Here is a 22989-nt window from a genome sequence, read left to right on the forward strand (position 1 = left end):
TAGGCGGATCAGGCGGGCTCCTGATTGCTGACTTGAAATGTATTCCCTGCTCTTCAGGCGGGCTCCTGACTGCTGACTTGAAATGTATTCCCTGCTCTCCAGGCGGGCTCCTGATTGCTGACTTAAAATGTATTCCCTACTCTTCATGCGGGCTCCTGATTGTTAAACTTGAATGTATTCCCTGCTCTCCAGGCGGGCCCCTGACTGCATGACTTGAAATGTATTCCCTGCTCTCCAGGCGGGCTTCTGACTGCATGACTTGAAATATATTCCATGCTCTCCAAGCGGGCTCCTGACTTCAACAAAATAGACAAAACAAAGAAAATTTTCTGCCCCAGTATGGTGGCTGGGCACAGATGTGAGTGTAAACTACATCATGTTATCAAGTATTACTAAGAATTTGAAAGCTAGATCCCATTATCCAGGAGGGTCCTGAAAACTCCTAGCCAAATGATGGCCTTAAAAATCTAAATTATATCTTCTAAAGGTGTGACTCCTGCTAAATCTTGTTATCTAAGAAGGTCTTAAAACTACATCCCATTATCTAGGGGTGTCCTGAAAGTCAAACATCAAGTCTTATCTTAAGAGTGACAACTTTTACGGCTGAACTATACTACCCTACAACAAAATTTACGCTAAATGTTGTTATCTAATCGAAATCTTAAAGCTAAGTCCCATTATTCAGGAGGGTCCTAAAAACTCCAATCATGCAAACTTCTAAGCTAACTTATATTCTTTTGGGATACATTTATGCTAGATTATGCTATTTCTGAACTTTAAACTAGGTCCCATTTTCCAGGAGGGTCCTGAAAATCAAAAATCAAACATGTTTGGTGACTGACTTTCTCCACGGAAGGTTTCTCCGAAACAACCGAAATTTCTTGCCTCTGCTTTAATCAAAAAAAAAAATCTTGTTAGTTTTAAATGTGGTGGTTTGTTGATGGCATTTTTGCTGCAGGTCTCTCCACTGCATTGTTTTGTTTTGACTGGCTTCCCCGAACTGGCCCTGAACCGCTTGACTTTCTGACTGACTTTCAAACCCCCCATAACTTTGGATGACCCGAGTGTTCTATACCTGAACCATTGTTTCACACCTCTGACCCCTTTAACTGAACCCCTGCATCTTCCATGAAATTACTAAATCATTTTGCCGATGGAACTTTTGCTGGCACTTTATCCCACTTTACATCATGCTATATTTGGTATGCCCTGGCCGCACTGTGCTTTGCAATTTTGAGGCCGGTAGTGAGCTTTGAAATTCCTTCTTATTTTCTTAAACAGAACTGACATTGGGAACATCTTAGAGAAATAAACCCAAAATAAATGAAATGCAATGACTTAGAGAGTTAAGGATAAGAAAATCCAAAACTGGAAGACTATCTGAAGGGGAAAAAGAAAAGAGACTTATTTGAGTGGAACAACTGGCACCAATGTTCATGACATGCATTTCGGATTAATCTGCCCAATCTGTCCAACCAAATAACTTCCAGTTGCCATACTTTGTTACCTCGGAACTTTCATAATCTGATTTCTTCACCCAAATCCTGACTTTGTTCATCTTTCGGTGCCTTGAAAGGTTTTCACCAGCAGACCTCTCTCAGTCGTTCATCCGTCAACTCACTTTTTCGCCTTAAGGTGTCCGTGAGGGTTTTCACCAATAAGACTCTCATTTTTTATTTTTCTCTGCTCCCGCCGCCTTACGGTGCCCGTGAGGGTTTTCACCAATAAGACTCTCTCATTTTCAATATTTTCCTGCTTGGACCAGAGTGTTGCCCTTGATATGAATTACCTCTACTTGCTTGACTTGTAATCTCTCGAAGACTGATCAGAGGTCTTTCTTTGGACCGTAATGTGGGCTTTTGGATGGGGTTAGAAAGAAAGGGTATAAAAGGCTCAGAACAACTCAAATGGGTTGAAAATTACAACTCAACGCACCTTCTTGTTATATGCTCTTTCCATTCTTTGTTGATACAATTGGCCATGACACATTGCTGCCAGTCTTTTCTCGTCGATCAAACTCAATTGTTCCAAGCGGGTTTTGACCCACTCATCATCATCGATCTCCGCTTCCGCGACAATTCGAAGGGATGGAATTTTCACTTGTGCGGGTATCACTACTTCGGTGCCATACACCAACAAATAGGGAGTCGCCCCCACTGAAGTACGGACAGTAGTGCGATAACCCAACAATGCAATTGGCAGCTTTTCATGCCACTGCCTAGAACCCTCCACCATTTTTCGAAGTATCTTCTTTATGTTCTTGTTGGCTGCCTCGATTGCTCCATTCGCCTTGGGGAGATATGGGGTGGAATTGCGATGTGTAATCTTAAACTGTTGACATACCTCTTTCATCAAATGACTGTTGAGATTAGCACCGTTATCTGTGATGATTACCTTCGGTATCCTGAATCGGCAAATGATATTTGCGTGCACAAAATCAACCACCTTCTTCTTGGTTACAGCCTTGAATGCATAGGTGACAAGTTTACCTCAAAATGGGATGGGCCATATGTTGTGAAAGAAGCCTATTCAAGTGGCGCATACAAAATCATGGATAAGGATGGTCTTAGAGTTGGTTCGATCAACGGAAAATTTCTGAAGCAATACTTCCCATGAAAGTCACCAACGCTCCTCGACGTACGAGCCTAAACTGCAAGTCATGACGCTCATTGATGCATGAGCCTAAACTGCACATTGTTACACTCCTGGCCCGCATGAGTCTAAATTGTGTTCGACCCAAAACCAGCAGTCTGCTAGGTTGAAAACCTCGAAAGAGGCAGCCTAGGCAAGAAAAATAAAGTCAGCTAGGTTGAAAACCTCGTGAGAGGCGGCCTAGGCAAAAATCAAGACAAAAAACAAATCACACCTTTGAACTACGTTATGACTTGATCCTCTTCACCGAGGTACATAGGCAGCTTAGAGTTTTATTCTAAGTTCAGTCGCATGAGTTTTAAAAAAATAAAAATTTGGCGTCATCGGATCATTACATTAATTCTTCCAAGTGTAGAGGCACATATCTATGAGGAAAAGAAGATGATTTGCGTTGAAGTATAAAAGATGTTTTATTGCTTCAATAGTACAAAAGTTGATACATTCAAAAATGTAGAGACAAAAGAAACTAGATATTTTTCTATACAAAAGCCTAAATCATGAAGATGATCGTAAACCAGGCTTTGTTGCTAACGCGTCTTGAATGCATTTCCATATGACGTCTCCACATTTGATGTCATTCCCGATGTATGTCCCTCGCGTTCAGTAGTTGTGATGAACTCTTGACCACATATCTTGTTGTTAGGCTTCAAGCATGATAGTTTTCTTCTTTGGTGCAAGGGTTGGTTGAAGGTCCCATATATGAGAAGTCGTCTCTCTTGAAAAACCTTTAATCAGCATGCGAGCCGCCATTGATGAACTTCAAGACTATCAACAAATCAAGTGCAACAGATGTTGAAGGGTTGACTCTGCATCTTGTATGACACCTCAGTCTGACATATGGACCCTTTGAGCTCCTTCGCGACTCTGCAAAAGGAATAAACAAGAGATAAGATTTGTGAAGCATGGTACTTGAAGTTACTATATGCAAGAATGTAGAGTCAATCTCAAAATAGGACAACTCAAAGAGAATGGAGCCTTGATCTTCGGCATAGTTATATTTCTTCACGTGTAAATGTCATAGAATCAAGCCGTTTATAGTCCAGACACCCGTAGCCCAAGCTAGGAATTTTTCTGCAGGAGTGCACAAAGTTGGAAAGCGAGCTCAACAGACGTCTCGATCAAATTCGAAAAGCCACTGCAGTCCGCCTAAAATTTGTTCTACCTCTAACTTTTCACATGTTGTAGCTGTGTATACCTAGTATCAAACAACACAAACTGTTTGTAATTTGGAGGCTCCTAGCTCAAAATATGATTTTATTTCCATCGGAACTACACGGCTCTGAAAGTTTACTGCTGCTATGTGGAATATGAGAATTTTTTGTTTCCAGATCAAAATGAGTTATTCTATGAAATTAATATGTGTTGCAGGTCTCTGAGTTTACTTTCTAACAGTGCAAACGGATCGCAATTTGGAGATTCGTAGCTCGAGATATGATTTTTTTTACGGAAGTGCACAAAGTTGAAAAGCAGTAAGGCAAACATCAGGGGTGACTTCAAAGTAATATCACGACCAATCTAAAAGGAGTTCTACCGCGATATTTTCAGGTGTTGTAGGTCTCGAATTTATATTTTCGATGGTGTAGACTTCTCGTGATTCCGACACCTGTAGCTTGAGATATGAAGTTTTCTACAAAAGTGCAAAAAGCTGGATCGCTAATGCAGCAGACATTAGAAGAAATTTCAAACTACTATTGTGGGCAATCCGCAAGGTGGTGGAACTTTCCTTATGGAAAAAAAATTCTTCTGAAAGTAAAATAGTAAATTCTTGTTTGACTTGAAAGTTTTAAATGGAAAATATTCATTAGAAGGTAACTTCTGAGATGTATTTGAATTCAAGTTAAAGTGAAAGAGGGGGAGGCATTCATGCATGAGCCTTACGTGACTTTGCCATAGAAATTGATCTGTGGTGGAATTGTCAAAAATTGTTCAATGTGACCATATTTTGGTTACCATAATTTTGCTATAAAGTTACTAATAAAGTATTATTTAAGTACAACATACTTGGCGTCAAAAGTTTTTTTCAATTCGATTTAGGCTTCACTGGAGAGTCACGATTGCCCAAAAAATTCAAGTTTTTTATTTGTGGGCAAGAAAGAAAGTGTTCTTCTCATGGATACTTCAAGCCTCGTCTTCGACTTTCGACAAGCCTACACTCAACAAATCTTGAAGTAAGGATCATCTGTAGACATATAAAATTTATTGGGTCGAATCCATACAAAATTTGGATTAAATTCAATTGGGTTAAATAATTAATTTGGGCTTTATAAGTTAAATTAGTCCATTTTATTATCTTCAAGCCCAAGGTCCATTTCATCTTTAGGCCCAGACTCATGCCATGTACCAAGTGACATGGCATATCTAGTCAAACTGCAAGCCAAAAAGATGACGCCGCGTGTTAAATGATGTGACAATCCATGTCAAATAGCAAGAACCAACCACAGGTCGCCAAGTGGCTAAAATGACATGAGCCAATCAGAATCAAGCAAGAGAGTTCATATGTAGTTGAACTGTCCATCTTCTACAACTATAAATATAGGGGTTACATAACTCTTAGAGGACATTCAGAGTTGGAGAAGAACACTCTGCAATTTGTGAAGGCATCCACAAACAGAGAGATCAATCATCAAGTGCTTGTGAACGACGTTCTTGGCAATTAAATACATCACAAGGAGGTCTGCATCATCCTACATTCGAGAAAGACGTTTCTCAAGCCCTCGAATCACGGAGAATTTTAGAGAGAAAAATCAAGGAATACATAAAATTGTACTCACAAATATTTATCAATAAAATTACTTTTTCTTCATATTATTTTTGTTGCAGTTTATTTTTTCATCTTACGAAAATTTGTTGCGAACACATGCAAAATCAGACCAGCCATATTTGTAGATGTGGTTCTTTATGTACTAATGAAATTACGTAAACCCTTGATATAACCAAATTAATTGACAAGGAAAGGACCAATCCCGCACACCGCCAGTCATTAAGTTCTTCACAAGTTGAACGTATTACTTCGTTCTATTATGAATGTATATCAATTGTCTGATTATTTCGTAGGGTTCACACACACATGTATATATTACTCTATCTTTCTTTAGGGTGTTATGTTGTTAAGCTATTAGCTACTCAAAAGTTCAAAAAAAGATGCGAATAGCGGCGATAAAACTACAAGAGAAATTGATAGAGAATACTAAACGTTGACTTAATAAAAGAACCATGTGTAAGATGACTTATCAAGAAACATGAAATTATTATTATACTAAAAACATTGACATTATAACACGAAACAATAGACTCACTTTTCTCATTCTCAACTCCTATAAAAAGGTGTTGTCCCTAGTGTAAATCCCATCAACTCAAATACCATTCCAAGTATTATTTACCAAATATCTCTGCATATTCAACAAAAGAAAGAAAATGGCTCGATCAATATCTGCCATTTTCTTCTTCTTATTGCTCGTATCAATGGCTACGGCCACAGCCCCTGGAAGTTCTTTAACTGCTGCCCCCGGTGGCCCGGTAATTACTCCACCTGGGATTGCTAACCATCCCAGCCATTCTCATTGCTCTGATGATGAAATCAAGCAATGCAAAAATCTACCTCATGTTTGTCCCAAATTCTGTCCTAATGGCTGCATAACTGAGTGTCGTTCTTGCAAACCTATTTGCATTGATGGCCCAACCCCACCTCCCTACACCCCTCCGAGTCCAACTACATCTCCAAAGAAGGTTAAGTGCAAGAACAAGAGTTACCCAAAATGTTATAATCAACAACATACATGCCCTACCACTTGCCCTGGCACTTGTCAAGTTGATTGTGTCTCTTGCAAACCTGTTTGCAGTAAGTTTCTCTACTCCATATATACTTTCACAGTATACTATATCTTTTATAAGGTTTTAACCATATATACGCTGATAATATAAATAATCTTTGGCATAAGTAAACTGGTATGGGTTCGATTTCCGTTACCTTTACCCTTCCCTTCAAAACCGCCCTATAAAAACAAGTAAATACAATATTTTAAGTATCAATGTAATTAACCTGTTGTAGTAAGTTATTTCTTATTTTTTAGGTAATTAGTTCACTTGTTATGATCAGTTTCTATAAGTGCATTATAGAAGTTAAACTCTTTTTATCTTCTTCTATTGATTAAAGTTATATATCAATGTAATTTAACTTATCATAGCAAGTTATTTGTTATCATTTTTCAGGTTACTAGTTAATGCTTACGGTAGAAATTAATCTATAATTATATAGTGCCCTAATTACGCAAATATTTATATATTATTAACGCACATAACTTAAACTCTTCTTTCAATATATATTTGTTGTTCTTCGCTAGGCTAAATATTCGATTACAATATGTTTTAAACTTATTGGAAAAACAGGTTCTGACACTCCAGGAGCAGTTTGCCAAGATCCACGTTTCGTTGGAGCAGATGGGATTACCTTCTATTTCCATGGCAAGAAGGACAAAGATTTTTGCCTGGTCTCAGACTCTAACCTCCACATCAACGCCCATTTCATAGGAAAAAGAAATGAGAACATGAAAAGAGACTTTACATGGGTTCAATCCATTGGTATCCTTTATGGTACTCACAAGATTTCTGTTGGAGCACTTAAGACAGCAACATGGGATAATGCCAATGATCGTCTCTTCCTCAACATTGACGATGAAACTATTGTTCTTCCCGACAACGAAGGCGCAAGGTAGAGTTTAACTACTATCATTTCGCAATATATGTTTTTCTTTAATGAAACTTTATCACTGACTTGCACAAATAGCCAATTTAGTGGCATTGTATTTAAAAGTTGGCCCTTTTTTTAAAATACCAAGGGACTAAAATTTGGAAATGACGTCAGAAGTTTAAATTCAAACCAAGAGTCTAATTTTTAGTTGAGATTTAAGCTCAACACCTCTTGCGTGATTTGGTCATCTCTCATCTAAAAAATTTTAGTTATTAAAAGAACATACTTTTTAATTATTTAATTATATTATATCTCAACAGGTGGGAGTCAAAAACTGGACCAATAGCCTCGATTACTCGAACAAGCAACACCAACGAAGTTGTGATCGAAGTTGAAAACATATTCAAGATTACAGCCAAGGTGGTGCCAATTACAGAGAAAGAATCCAAAGTTCATAACTATGGCATAACACAAGACGATTGCTTTGCTCATCTTGAGCTTGGATTCAAGTTTTTATCACTTAGTGATGGAGTGAGTGGTGTTTTGGGCCAGACTTATAGAAGGAACTACGTGAGCAGAGTTAAGATGGGTGCTTTGATGCCTGTAATGGGAGGTGACAAAGACTTTGCAGCTTCAGGACTTTTTGAGGCTGATTGCTCTGTAGCTAAGTTTCAAGCAGAAAATTCTTGGAATGAGGATTTGTTGAATTTGGAGCTGCCTAGCTTGAGGTGCAACAGTGGAATTTATGGACGTGGAGTTGTGTGCAAGCGCTAGAGTTTCTTGATTGGACATTATTGCTAATAAACTGAATAAAGATTTCAATATACAATAAGGTTAGACACCATGGGAATGTAACAAGAACTATTGCTCAATGAAAAGGTATTAAGTTGGGCGAAAAAGAATTATATTGTAATAATTTTTTCTCAAATAAGATCATTATTTGTCTCTTCGAAAGTTGTATTCTCATTAATTCATGGAATGAGCAAAGAATGATACTGTATTAAACTTCTTCCTCAACTAAGATCGTTTTTCTTTATGGACAAGTTATATTTTAAGTAATTCATGGAAAATAGTATGAAGAAAAAGAAATGTGGGGTGAGAGAGGCTCGAACTCTCGACCTCAGGATCACTCAGAAGCTATGAGACCTACGCGCTAGCCAACTGCGCCACCACCCCATGTTGTTGTCAGCGGATACCTTAAATAATATTTCAATTCTTAAATCTTAGATTATATTAAACAAAAAACTCTAGGTAAATTCTAGGAAACATACTAATTCCTACCTGAGGTTTTCCTCTGCAAGAATGAGTATATATTGTCGGTAAATCCAATATATAATATAAACAATCACAATCGCCATTGTTTTTAAGTTGATTAAATAGTAAAAAAGGCATATAGGTATGGCACCATATTATGTATCCCAGTTGCCTTAGACGTTAACCAAAGCTCCTATTTTTTTTTTTTGTAATTTTAGGGCATGTCACATAGTACTAAATACTAAGCTCCCGTTTGGTCATAAAATCTGGGAGAATTTTTTTTTTCAAATTTTCTTTTCATATATTTGTTTGTTTATAGATTTTAACCAATTTTTGGCAGATTTTGAAACAAAATATTCAAATCCCAAAAACAGTTATAGAGTAGTTTTTAAGGTTTTCTACTCACAAAATTTCAAATTCTTTTCAATTAAAATGCGTGTCCAAACACAATGTGAACTTTCAAAAATTATTTTTCATCTCTTCTTTAAAAATTCGTTTTTTTCCAATTTCAACCAAATTTACGTCCAAGCGCTAGCTAATATTCTATCACCAATTTGAAATTTCAAACAGACGATTTTCCCTCCTTTAACGAATGTTTAGTCAAGTTGATAATCATTGGAAAAAGTTGTTCACTTAACTTCTATTTAACCCAATCATTTTCACTCTGAGTTCTTGTTTATAATCCCAAGGAAAGTTGACCTTTCCTTTTTTTCTTTTATTTATTCATTTATTAATTTTTGCTAGAATGTCTAGCTTAGTAATGGGATCACATGTTTGCTGATTTTCAAAGTTATAAACTAAGGAACATACAAAAATATTAGAATATTTTACTAGAGAGTAGCAAATTGTCTTTAGGGCATGCTATGAAGATCTGAGGGAGTTGATAAACAGATCAGAAGAAAGCCCAAGAAGGAGTAAGCCCAGAGCTTATGGGCTAGAGCACTCTGTTTAAGGCCACATGAGTAATATATTAGTTTGGGCCGAATGATATGTGTTCATTCGAGCACTCTGTTTAAGGCCACATGAGTAATATATTAGTTTGGGCCGAATGATATGTGTTCATTCGCCCTTAATTAGAGGTTTCGATTCATTAATAACAACAATAGTAATATATATCTAGTATATTTTCACAAATGCACCCTAAAAGAATAGTGTGTACTCAAATCTTACCCCTACTTTGTGTTGGTAGAAAAGCTAGATGACTCTGATTCATGCTTTGGAAATGACGTACTTTCGGCAGGAACCTCTAAGTCCCCCTTATAGTGGACTTTCTATGACATGAATTCGAATCAATCGAATTAGTGAATTCATGACTCTGGTTCATGCTTTGGAAATGACGTACTTTCGGCAGGAACCTCTAAGTCCCCCTTATAGTGGACTTTCTATGACATGAATTCGAATCAATCGAATTAGTGAATTCATGATACCCTATGCTTGAAACCCCAAAAAAAGTATACTCACTTAAATTTAATCATTTTTACTTGTAATTACAATAACAACCCAGTAGAATTTCACCAGTGGGGTCTGGGGAGGGCAGAATGTGCGCAGATCTGACTCCTACCCCGGAGGGTAGAGAGGCAAACATTGAGATTGGAACTTGTTACACTGCATTTCTAATTGTGGTCTCTTGGCACTGGACTATCAGTCCCTTAGAAAACCCTAAAAAATTGAAAATGGCAAACCCTCCAAAAAAATGCTAGGTCAAATTTCAGGAAAAAACTTTCAAAGTTGATTGAAGGTACATAGAAAATTAAGTGAGGTTCTTCGATCATGGTACAAAAGGACAGTGTTCACGGGCACGAAATTTCGATATGTACCATATTAGGTAAATGGAAATGGAATATTATCTTCCAAGTGAAGGTAACAATTTCTGGAAATCTTATCATTCCAACTTTAAATTCTTGTTTGTATTTTTTAACCTTACTATGGAAAATATTCTAAGATTGACAGGGTCTTCCTATTGTCACCATCATTTTCATCTTTATTCTTCAGTCGATCGCAATATCTTTAACTTTACGCCACCAGCAAGATAGATACTTTTGGCGTTTCAAATAGTAGTAATAGTAATATTTTGCGAGGGGAAAAAATACTTTTACTTCGTTTGGGCATAACAAAAGAAGCAAGAAACAGTTTACCTGTAACTTTGTTTAAGGGTCTTATATGACTTCAACTCTTGTGAGTTAATTCATACATTTTTTATTCACTTTTTTTGCGTGCAATCAGCTACACGGTCATAGTAGGGCATAACAATATAATTCTTGTCTTTGGCAACAAATAAATCAAACTCAAATCTGTCTAGGAAATTCAAAAATAACTAGATTTACAAGTGTTAATTGAAAAATAGTCATAGTTTTAAAAGTGATCGAAATTTAGTCATTTTCATGTAAAGATAAATTTGAACAAAAATACTTTTCAAAATCCGGAAAATAATCTAGCATAATATGCTGGAGTTTGAATTTTTTACCTGTGAACTTCCGACATAACATGCTGGAATTTCATAATGTGCTAGAGTTCCAACATAATATACTGGAAGTCCATACACAGGTGCTCCAATCTCTAGTATATTATGTTGAAACTTTCTGTGTGTTGGAGTTCCAACATAATATGCTGAAAGTTTATACGCAGGTGCTCCAATCTCCAGTATATTATGCTGGAACTTTCCATGTGCTGGAGTTCCAACATAATATGCTGAAAGTTCATATACAGGTGCTCCAATCTCCGATATATTATGCTGGAACTTTTTGTGTTGCCGCAAAATAATGGCTATTTTTCAATTACCAGTCCGAAGACTGGCTAGCCTGTGCTATTTTGACGATCTTTCCTTATGCATGAGTAGGCTAATGTGCATAGACTTCTACTTTCCTTATGCATGAGTAGGCTTATTATTTTATTTTAGATTGATTCCACATCTTTTCCTTAAATCAATGAGTTAACTAGTATGATAATAATTTGTTACATGGTCCAATAACAATGTCACAGTAAGAAAATATATTATGATATAAGAGGGGTAATGGAATATGAAAGTGGTCACCAATATAGATAGGGGTAATAACTCATACTCAAAGCATAGCCACTGTCAAAGAGATACTCCGATCTTTGTCTGTAAAACAAGACATGCTTCCAATATGGCAGCAATGTTTCTCAGATATTGGGTCCAATATGCACTGACCCCTGAAAATCTCTATTTCAATCTCCTTAAATGTGTGTTTTCTTCTACCCTTTTAAAAGAGAGAAGAGGTCATGAGAATTTGTGTTGCCAAAACTCCAAAATATGGCCACAATATAGTGGAGAAAAGTTAAAACTATTCTACACCAATCCTTCACTTAACAAAAAAAAAATCATAGGACCACGCTATCCAAGATACTGGACTGTGTCATTATTTCTTTATTTAATGCTCCTTGTCTACTTCTTCTAACATCTAAAATGTACCTCATTATGGGAATTTGTGGGCACCCATTTATGTCTGGAATTAAAATTAGTACTTATTGGATGTTTGTTTATTGAAGGTCTTATCAAAGTGGCAACCAGTTTGTAAAACATATGGTTACCTAAGTTCTTGAAATTATTCCCTTTTGTGACTTCTGTTTTTTCCTTCTCTTTAAGGGGCACAAATGAAATTCAAGTGCTTCTTGATATTCATGACTTAGAAATCCTACTGAACTTGTTTTAGAATAGGCTGCAACTTTTAGCACTTGGATAATCACACCAAAAAGGCCCTCTCCCCCCCCCTCGCTCCTTCTAGTAGCATATACGTGAATTTTTATAAGGGGTGTCAATATTTGAAGAAGTGAACAAATAAATACATCACTATAACGACAAACAATGTCATTTTTTATATTTATATCCAATATTTTCATTTTTCTTATTAGTTAGACATACGTATTTACGAAAACATTATGAAGCGATATCCTCAGGGGCGTACGCAGGAATTTTTATAAGTGGTGTCAAAATTTAACGAAGAATGACAATTATAACATTAATTATCATACTTCCAGACAAGAAATAAATTTAATCTATTGGTTTTGTTGAGTCTTAATTTAGAAAAAGTCCTGAATTAAATTTTACTTCATCACACTTTTTAACCACATAGATTCTCACAAATATTTACAAAAAAAATAGCGCTAGTTGAGGTTTGAACCTTTGACCTCTTAGAGCAAAGTCACGCACACAACCAATGCACCAAGAAATAATTTATATCAAGTGGTGTATTTTTTTCTACTCGTCTGCTTCTTTAGAGTATTAACACATATATTTAGTAAAAAATTTCGACGAAGCGGTATCGCGTGACACCGCTTCTATACATGTGCATCCGCCCTTGGATATCACGTGACACTGCTTAAGATAAGGTGCATAAGCCTCCCTTCCCCCTCTCCCCCCTTTCCATTGGCCGGAAATACCAAAGTGAAATTGTCAAAGTATGTGCAAGCTGACCCGAATACCATCATACAAATATAAATAAGCAAATAAAACAAAAAAACATTTGATCAAATGCGGTTCAACAATGACCAAGAACTACTTGAGATCAAATCATCATGTTAGAGTAAACTTAAATGTTTAATCTTGAATGATTTGAGCTTAGCATGTTTTTCAGTGTACATATTTTACCGTTACTTTTAGCTACGACAACTTCATTTTCAAATTATACAGATTTTGCTTAGGATGCTATGGGATGAATGATGAATGGAAACTGCAAAACAATAACTGAGTAGCAGAAGAAAGAGATAGAACTGCAATAGAAGGACAAAGATTTAAGCACCATATTAATTAATGTATCTTTTCACTTGGAGACAATAATATAACTCACGCGAAGTGTATGCAATGTAAGCAACTTGGACTCTTTCAGATGGGTCCTTTTCTTTTTCAATTTTCATCTTTTGGTTTAAATTCTATAAGGCCCACAGACAGAGATAATGCTACATAATAACCAAAGCTTCTCTCGAGACCAATTGCATCTTCCATGGTGACGAGCGATGACGATGATTGCATTTGCATGCATGCTACTCATAAATAACTACGACGCCTCAATTACAAGCAAGTTGGGATCAATAATGTGAATTTTCACTAATCATGTCGTTCTATATAAGCTCTATATTCATTATCGTGATGATTTGTCATAAATTCACTAGTTTTCAGCTAATTATCAAGCTACCTTAACCCTTCTTTCTTATCTATATAAGCTCGAAACTAACAATGTGAACAAGATCATACAAGCAGAATTTTGAAAATTTTCATTTCACATGTGTAAATATTTTTTTTTTAATTTTTTTGTATGTATACACTTCCTCAACGACGCTTGAAACTATTATATAGTAGTAAATATAAATTTTGAAAAAAGTTAAGAACTATCAGAGTCCCAAACTAGAATCACTTAAAAAATTAAATTGTGACAATAAACCAACACTGTTGACACAAAATTATAAGTAGGTGAATGTCAGCATATATTTATGTTGTCTTTAGAAAGCAGGCAGAGTTTGAAACTCATTTCCTTACATCAACTTCTTGCCAGGCTTGCTGAGATTGTTCATATTCAATTGAATACAAAATGAATGAAACAAATAGAAAAACTTTTTGGTTAATAAATGTTTGCTTCTCTCTCTTTTTTTTTCTGGAATTTTTTTGGTATCCAAGGTTTAAAAGAAAATACTTAGGAAATCACAGAGGGTCAATAAAATATTAGTAATATCACCCATAATGATATTGCTGATGTGGTACCAAAACAAATAAACAAACGTAATAGTTGTTTGTACTATATTACATAGACATAGACAAAAGAGTTGTTAGTATATTACAAATTCACTGCAAAGGTCAAATTGGAATCACCTTTTCTACATCAGCGGTAGATATGATAAGAATTCAACTAAAGGTCAAAATTTGAGCATTCTTTTTTCTTTCTCTTTTTTTTTTTCTTGGTAAAAGAAGATGATCATGAAATGGGTCCCTTTGTTATGCTGTATTTTTCACCTTTACAGCTGTAAGCAAAAAAGAGGTATGTGGAATTGGGAAATTAAGGCAAAGAGAAGAGAAGGCTTGTTTTTACTTTTACTTTTATAGTGTGGAGAGATTTTGCATTGCTTTATTTATAAAACAATAACAAGTAGTAAAAGATAGCAAGCAAAGCTTGTAGCAGTAGAAAGAAAAAAATAACAGACCAAGTCAAAAGGCTGATGGTTTTGAGTAGAGCCAAAATCATCAAAAAATAGATTAAAGTTTTCTTCTCTTCCCTTTTTTTTTTCACTAGACCAGTTTTGGTTTTGGGGTAAAAGAAAAAAGAAGTAATCACATATGGTATTATTCAGCAATTATTGGTGGGGGACTCGACCCTCAGCTCATTGCATTATTTCATTAGTTTGGTGCGATTTAAGGACTAGAGTTTTTTCCCTCCAAATAAATCACAGAATTTTCCAAATGCAAATATGGATATGGGAAGATGATTGATCCATAGCGGAGTTTTAGATAAAAACGTTTTTGTTTTTATTTTTATTTTTGCCAATCTCTTATAATTGTGATATTTACAGAACGATAGCTCATAGAGTAAAGTGATATAAGCGACAAGTACTTTTAAATAAAACGCTCAAGAAACGAGTAGCCTAATTTGGTGACAAAGTCGACCATTATAGACAGTGGCGGAGCCACATGCATCCAAGGAGTGTCCTTCGTCGGAAAATTATATTGTTTAGTTCGATAATTTTTAAAAAAAAATGTATATATACTATCTATACTATATTAAAAGCACGAAGGCCCTTAGCGAAATATCGTTCGCTTTTTTTATCTTTTTTAAAATAGAGTTCACATTAGACAAAATAGTCATTTGATTATTTCCCTAATATTTAAAAATAATCATTTAATTAATTCACTACTATTTAGGAATAATATAACAAACTTAATCAAATTATTTATCGTTGTAGGTCCAATTATTGTAACTTTAACTATCGCATTAACTTAATAAACAAATGTTTGCATCTACTTTAATGTCCATTACAATTTTACATAACTTGTTCTTTTACATAAATTTTAATTGATTGACGCGATAAACACGTGCAACGCACATATCCTAAAGCTAGTATAATTAATGACACCCCTTGACTTCTTGGTGGATTTATTTTTTTAATATTTTAACCCCCTTAATAAAAATTCTGAATCTGCCACTAATATAGACGGACAATTATAAACTATGACAGAATGCAAGGGAAATCGACATTGATAAACAGACACTAATACATATTGAAAAACTGGTGGACGAGAAAAATATGGGGCTAACAAAGACATCCTAATAATTCCTTTTTATAATAAAGCAAACAATTTGTTCTGACAACTTCAAATTATATTAACCCCTTTGAATTGCCTGATCTTAGTTTTTTGTAGGACTATCCACTGCACCTCTATCAAACCTGCAACCAAGTTATAAGTCTGGAAGAGTAGGTTTAGTCCATTATATATGATCAAATTGAAGCATTTAAAGAAAAAAGATCTTAGTTGACACTAATATGGCATCACATTTCTTTAAAATAATACAGCGTCATGTATTTATATTACTTGTTTTATTTGCATTTATATCTATATCTTTTCTGTGTGTAAGCAGCTACTACTATTTATATAAGAAGCTAGAGCGCTTACTTCCTACTGTAATCGATGCCGCAGCTATGCACTTTGTTATGTTATATTTTTGCATTAATTATGTTAATGTGACTTAGGTTTTAGTTGATATCTATTAAATTTTAACTTTATAGGCTCATAGTGCATCATCCCAGTTGCTCCAAAGGAAAAAGAAAACGAAAGAACAAAATAAAAGGACATTTTCCTCCTATCATGGACCATATATCATGATTCATGATATCTAGTAGCACGCACCATAGCACCATCTTCTCCCAGATCTGTACACACAAATTAAAGTCGATAATATATCACCACACTCAGAGCAAAAAAAGGAACCAATGTAGGCCCACCAGATCAGTAGCAGAGTTAGAATTTTCATTAAGGAAGTTAAAATATGAATAAGTAAATATATGAAACAGTCAACGAATTTAACATATAGTATATATACATTAAAAAAAAATTAACTATCTGTGCAGTATAGTTTTTCGAGAATACACCTTGGACAAGAGTGGCTCCGTCCCAACAATTCTAAATGAAGATCGAATAAAAACATATTTCACCAACGTCTGCGTTGAATTATACAATGCTTTATATTGGATACAATAAAAATACTATTTAGAAGAGTTTTTAAAGATACTGATCCACTTAGCTTCACTGTTAAAAGATTTTGAGTTAATATCTGACTATATTTTATTATGGCTAGTAATTATTGTGGTATTAATTCTACTTAGTGATTAAGTACAGTAATATCTTTACAACTTTCACAGTTAAGTTACTGTAGTTACCTCACTCTTCTTTAGTCATTAGTTACAAATGAAACTTCACTGCATCAATCGCAAAAATAAGAATGTTTTGACTTTCAAGCTCAACACAAAAGAATTGGTAGGATACTCATCAAAATCTATCCAATAATTAAAGGTCACGTAACTTTTATGTCTGTCACTTGCTTGAAATAGTAATAAAAAGTGTATTATTTTATTTTTGTATTTGAATAAGAGACAACGCTCCTACAATATTTTAATATTGCAATCGTATAGTAATTAGTTTGAATGTTGATAGCAATCGCGAAAATTCAAGAAGATACAAAAGAAATATACTAAACAAAGGGAAAATTGTTAGACGTGTTTTTTTAATGATTGATGAATGATTTTTAAGGCCACTTGTCACGGATGCAATTGCTAAATACGTTGGCTCACTGAAATTAACTGCTATTAATGCGTATAACACGTGAAAAAAAGGTAACAACAAACGAAAGAAAATTTTAGTATCGAATAATATTATCCACCGATTTAACTTGGACAAATAAAAAGAGATCATCATGTGTTTTTGATAGTGTTTGTTTGGCACTTTCATTTTATATGGCAGCTTAATGTAAAGATAATTGATATATTTCTTGGCAGTTTTAATTCAGTTTGTATCTCAAACAGAGTGACAAAATCATTCTAATTAGTAGCTTAAAGTGAATTACTTTTCTCATTGCTTTCTTAGTTTTCTCTATATTGCATGGGTGGTCACTCAACTTTGTGTTCATTGCCCAAAAATTACTATTTTTTTGTCACGTAAAAGTAATTCAATTTTGTGTTCATTACTCATAAATTATTTTTCTTTCTTTTGTTATACAAAATTCATTTTACTATGCTATATTTATCACAATAGTCACTTTGACCAAATTTTACGAACATTTCACTTGAAAAGTCTATTATGCTATTGACATTATAAATCCTCTCATTTATGTAATATCTTCTATATTATATGCTATATACTATACTTTTACCCATATATTTTACTAGTAATTAAAATAACTTAATATTATTTTATTTTTTATTTTTATAATATATCCGTACAATTAATTTTTCTTAACGTTAATTTTCAAAATATTTAAATAGCATTATCAAAATTTATCGATAACATTATCGTGAATAAATCTCAAGTCCTCGTTCTTAACCATGCTTAATGAAATATTTTAAATAAAATCAAAGCTCACTAATTTGTCACCCAAGCCATACCCATTAATCCAATAGACAAAATACTCACTGTTAGAAATTGTGCGTCCACCAGACTGTATAGAAAACCGGGTTCTCTATCTGTTTCCTCTTAAAATACTGATGAACCAAACTGTATAGCGATCTGGTCCTATATCAGTTTGGTACAATACTAAGTTTGTGTGAATCTACCAAATAGTATAGTACTTTGTAGAGGATTTTTACGTGGAAAAATCTCACACAAGGGGATAAAAAAACCACGACCTACACCTGTAGGCTTTTAACGTCACTAACTTGCAATCTCCCTGTTATAAGCCACTTTACAATAACCCTATTGCAAAGACTTCAACTAACTTGTGATGCTCTCATCACAAGCCACTCTATAACTATCCTAGTTACAAAGAATTTGACTAAATTGTGGTATTTCCACCACAAGCCACTTTGTCATACTACGGTTACAAAGGCTTCGACTAACTTGTGATGTTTCCACCACAAGCCAATTTGTCACACTACGGTTACAAAGGTTTTTGCTTATGACTCAACCTAATCAACGCTTCTAAGAAAGAAGGGTAGGAGTTACAATGAGGAACAAATAACAAAGCCTCAACAAACCTAAGGACTTAAGATATATTCGATCTTGGATCAGGTCCTTGAGGTTGTAGCAGCTTTGTTCTCGAGAGAGGTTCTTGAGCACTTGAGAGAATATTTTCGTTTTCTAATTTTGCAAGTGTTGAAACTCAATCTTATGCTTTGCATAAGGTTTATACTACACAAGACATCCTTAGTGATGTCCAATCTCAATGGGAAGTGACTGTTGCACTGTCTGTTGCACTGTCTGCTGCATTGTTGTAGGCAATCACTTTCTGCAATTCCTTTCCAGTTGTAGTTGACTTGTACTTCTGTTAGAGAACCCTAAGGGACCAGGTCCCTCTTGTGTTCCTCTTCGTACAGTCGCGGACAGTCACTTTCTGCAGTTGTGTTCCAGCTGTATAGTTGACTTGTACTTCTGTCAGGGGAGCACCAAGAGATCGGGTTTCTGATCTGGTACTTGTGCAGACTGCACAGATTGTCTAGAGTTGAGTAACTTGAATCATTGTACTTTAGTTGATCAGAGAATAAGTGGGCGCTGGAAACAGTGCAGTGCGGCAGAATCTTCATTTCTAGATGTGTCCAATTGACTTTGTACTACCGTGAGGAACCCACAAGAGTATCAGGTCCTTGTCTGGGTTCCTACTCCTGAAGTTGTAGCAAGTTCACATTTGGCTGGAATCCGTTAGATGCAGTGTAATCCAAGTGAGTGAGGTTCCCTCTCTAGTTCTTAACATTAAGCTTGTTAGATCATTAAAACATAAGACAAAGATATTGAAAACCTATCACTCACATTTAGCACAATGACAAATTAGAATAATATAGTTTCAAATAATATTAACAGATAAAGCTTTAAATTAAAAAAACTTAATACTAAACACATTGCCTCTCTGCCCCATCGGGGTAGGGGTAAGGTCTGCGTACACACTACCCTCCCCAGACCCCACTTTGTGGGATTTTACTCGATCGTTGTTGTTGTTGTTGTTGTTAATACTAAACACAAATATCTTTGAAACTTTTTTTAAAATTTTTATTGTCTGTTTTTATTATTTCAAATAAATATTAAAGATAAATCTTTTTTATTTTTTTATATTAAAAATATGTTCATGTTTGAATATGATTAAACAAATTGAGTTTCATGAAAAAATTGAATGTATGGATATATTATAAAAATAAGAAATAAAGTAATATAAAAATATTTTAATTATGAGTAAAATACCTAGGTAAAAATATATTATATAGTATATAATATAGAAGGTATTATATAAATGAACGGATTTATAATGTCAAAGGCATAATAGACTTTTCAAGTAAAAGTATTATAAAATTTGTCCAAGATGACTTTAGTGATAAATAGGGAAGGTAAAATGATTTTTGTGTAACAAAAGAAAGAAAAGTGATTTTTGTATAATTAACACAAAATTGAATGATTTTCGTAACAAAAAAAATGAACGTAGATTGAATGACCACGTAGGAAAATTACTCTTAGCTAGTTTTCAAGCAATTTCAATTTGCTCTACAGTTTCTAGCTCAAAAGGAACTCGATCACAAACAGAGGGACAACATTAGGGGTCCGAGGACAAATATCAGTTTTTCCGTGTGCAATAAGGCATTGTTTCACACATTCTTTGAATTAAAGCTTCCATTTGTACATCCCACACAGAAAGAACTGTAACTCTAAACTTTAGGTAATATATAGCACAATCATATACAGATAAATTTTCTTTTACCAAACTGAAAGAGAAGGGGGAAAAAGAAGAAGAAATTACTTGATTGCAATTGATGATTTTGTCCAGCATGCAAGTCTGAGATGAGAATGACATAATCCTTTTGAAACAATGAGAAATTGGTCCTAGTGTTTTGTATTTCCAATTCCTGGAAGATTCCTAAGGCTGCTAAATTTCCTTTTTCTTTTTTTGCTTTAAGTACTAAAAACAATATTTTCCTTTAGAAATTCATGAATCCAATTTTGGCTCCTGACTAGTTTTAATTAGGATTACACAAGATTAATCTGTACAAGCTAGTAAAAATTCGACAAGAGATTAACTTCATTGGAAGATGATTCAATTAAAAATTACTCAGTAATATAAGAGAGTAACAACAACAACAATAACTCAGTATAATCCTACAAGTGGGGTCTGGGAGGGTAATATGTGCGCAGACCTTACCTCTACCCCGAGGAGCAGAGAGACTATTTCCAGGAATATAAGAGAGTAAACAAAACAAAATTAAAGTGATAGTAATATGTTTCAGTAATCCTTTTGCACTCTACTTTGTTTTTAATATCAGTAACCTTTGTTTGCTCTACTTTCCTTTTCCCTTGAAATAAACAAAAAGGTGATGAATGGAATCTCCCTTTTTAGAAAGTACCAAATTATGCTCTATTTCTCCACAATTAAGATGAATAATAGTAGTATTTATCAATGAATCAATTACCAAGCCAAGGCAGATGAAGGCGTTGAGAAGAGTAAAATTATTTTCAACTTATATATTGGTATTCTTCATACTAGTACTGGAAATGTTAATTTACATTATTACTGTTACGCAACGCCTTCCTGATGATCTTTGGAAGGGCAACGTAAGGCTAAGCAACCGATGTCAGTGCGGTTGCTGTCCGCCAATGAGGTCCTCGCCGCACGCTAGACTAGATTGTCAGTGCCGTGCGGGAAAACCAATGTCGTGAGCAAATTGCGGAAGCTGAGAGAGAATTGGGTTTTGAATGATGATGATGATTTTATTGCTGAATGAAAATGCTGATTACAATGATGTGGTGTCGAGGGGGAGAGACACCAGAAAATGCTGATTGAAATGTTTGATTGTTTGGTCCCCCTTAATAATGCTTAAAAAAATAAACCAACATGACAAGACTAGTCCTAATAAAGCTGTAGAAGCACACTGAAATGAAAATGATGAAAACTAGTCTATGATTACAATGAAAAGGACTTAGATTATTACAAGGAAAAACTAAGTCCGATGGCAGCATCTTTGTCTTGCGGGTCTGCGCGCGCGTTGCTGTGGGCGCGCGCGACACTTGATGTGCTGGCCTGAGGCTGGGCACTAGTGCTTGGCATCAGGGTCTGTGCGCGAGGCGCTGCTGGAATGGGCCTGCAGCTGGGCGCTGGCGAGGCATCAGGATCTGCGCGCGCGACATTGTCAGGGCGCGCGGCGCTGTTGTCATTGGCCAGCCCTTGGGCGCTGGCGAGAGGCATCGGTGGGGCGACAGAGGCACATGCACACTTGTCACTTGGCGCAGCCAAGACCACGAGGCCGACCATGGCGCTAGGCATTGTGAGGCTTGCTAGGCCGCCATGGGGCGCGGTCAAGGGATCATGGGGCATGTCTGGAAAGCAGCCCATGACATATTACATGTGTTGTTTTGTTCCTATATAAATGTTGTAAATATCGTTTTATTACAACAACGTGCACTTTCACATATATAGAGAGAGAAGCTTTATCTTTACCATGTAGAGGTAGATAAATTATTTTCACTAAATCTTGGTTCAAGAAAAATATTTATTTTATTAGATATAAAAAAGGAAAAAGCTAAAGAGAAACAGAAAAAATTGGACACCCGGACAGGCAAATAATGAAATGAGGTCAAAGTCAAACCCACTTGATAACTACAAATAAACTCCCCCCAAAAGTCTCCATTCGACTGAGAGTGAGACATACACACACACATCATTCTAGTTTCTCTAGAAATATAAATAAAAATGAACAAGAAAACAAAAGTAAAAAAACCCCAATGTCCGACAAAACCCCTTTGTCTCCCATTCACATCCAAACATATTCTTCTCTCTACTTTGGGCTTAATTCTGTGGTATCATTGGTCATGCTTGCTTGTCCCCTATACCACAATTTACCCAATAATCATAAGAAAATCTACTTATTCTTGCACAAAATCTTCTTATTCTTGCAAGAGTTCAAGTAATATGCATTAATAGTATTTAAAAAATTATATTGTTAGATCACTCAAAAATATTTACAGGCAAAATTCCTTAAAATTTGATCAGGTCCTTCAAAAATGCAGGTAAGTTTTCTTAAAAATATGAAGATATGTAATCTTGAAAATAAAGTAGACTTGCTAAAATAATTAGACGGTGAAAAAATTTCTTAGACTAACAGCGTATATAATTTAAACTCTCGTTGCACGTGACCAGATTTGCTTCTAATGTCAGTCTACATTTTTTCCTTACTAGTAGTATTATTTTTTGGATATGGAAAGTCAACTT

The 22989-nt window shown here is 35.1% G+C and overlaps 1 protein-coding gene and 1 non-coding gene across 2 annotated transcripts; one reads left to right on the top strand and one right to left on the bottom strand.

Annotated features, from left to right (window-relative positions):
• Nucleotides 1-6016: 6016 nt before the first annotated feature.
• On the top strand, nt 6017-8317 carry LOC107785878 (uncharacterized). The gene is made up of 3 exons (XM_016607275.2): nt 6017-6490; nt 7039-7360; nt 7660-8317. The coding sequence occupies exons 1-3, from the start codon at nt 6067-6069 to the stop codon at nt 8111-8113; spliced, it is 1200 nt and encodes a 399-aa protein (XP_016462761.2). The 5' UTR covers nt 6017-6066; the 3' UTR covers nt 8114-8317.
• A 113-nt stretch (nt 8318-8430) lies between these two features.
• Nucleotides 8431-8515, bottom strand: TRNAM-CAU (transfer RNA methionine (anticodon CAU)). The gene is given in 2 exon segments: nt 8431-8466; nt 8478-8515. It is a non-coding gene; the product is annotated as a tRNA-Met (tRNA).
• Between the last annotated feature and the right edge of the window lie 14474 nt (nt 8516-22989).

Source organism: Nicotiana tabacum, chromosome 7, assembly GCF_000715075.1.
Source record: "Nicotiana tabacum cultivar K326 chromosome 7, ASM71507v2, whole genome shotgun sequence".
In the NCBI taxonomy this organism is placed as follows: domain Eukaryota; kingdom Viridiplantae; phylum Streptophyta; class Magnoliopsida; order Solanales; family Solanaceae; genus Nicotiana; species Nicotiana tabacum.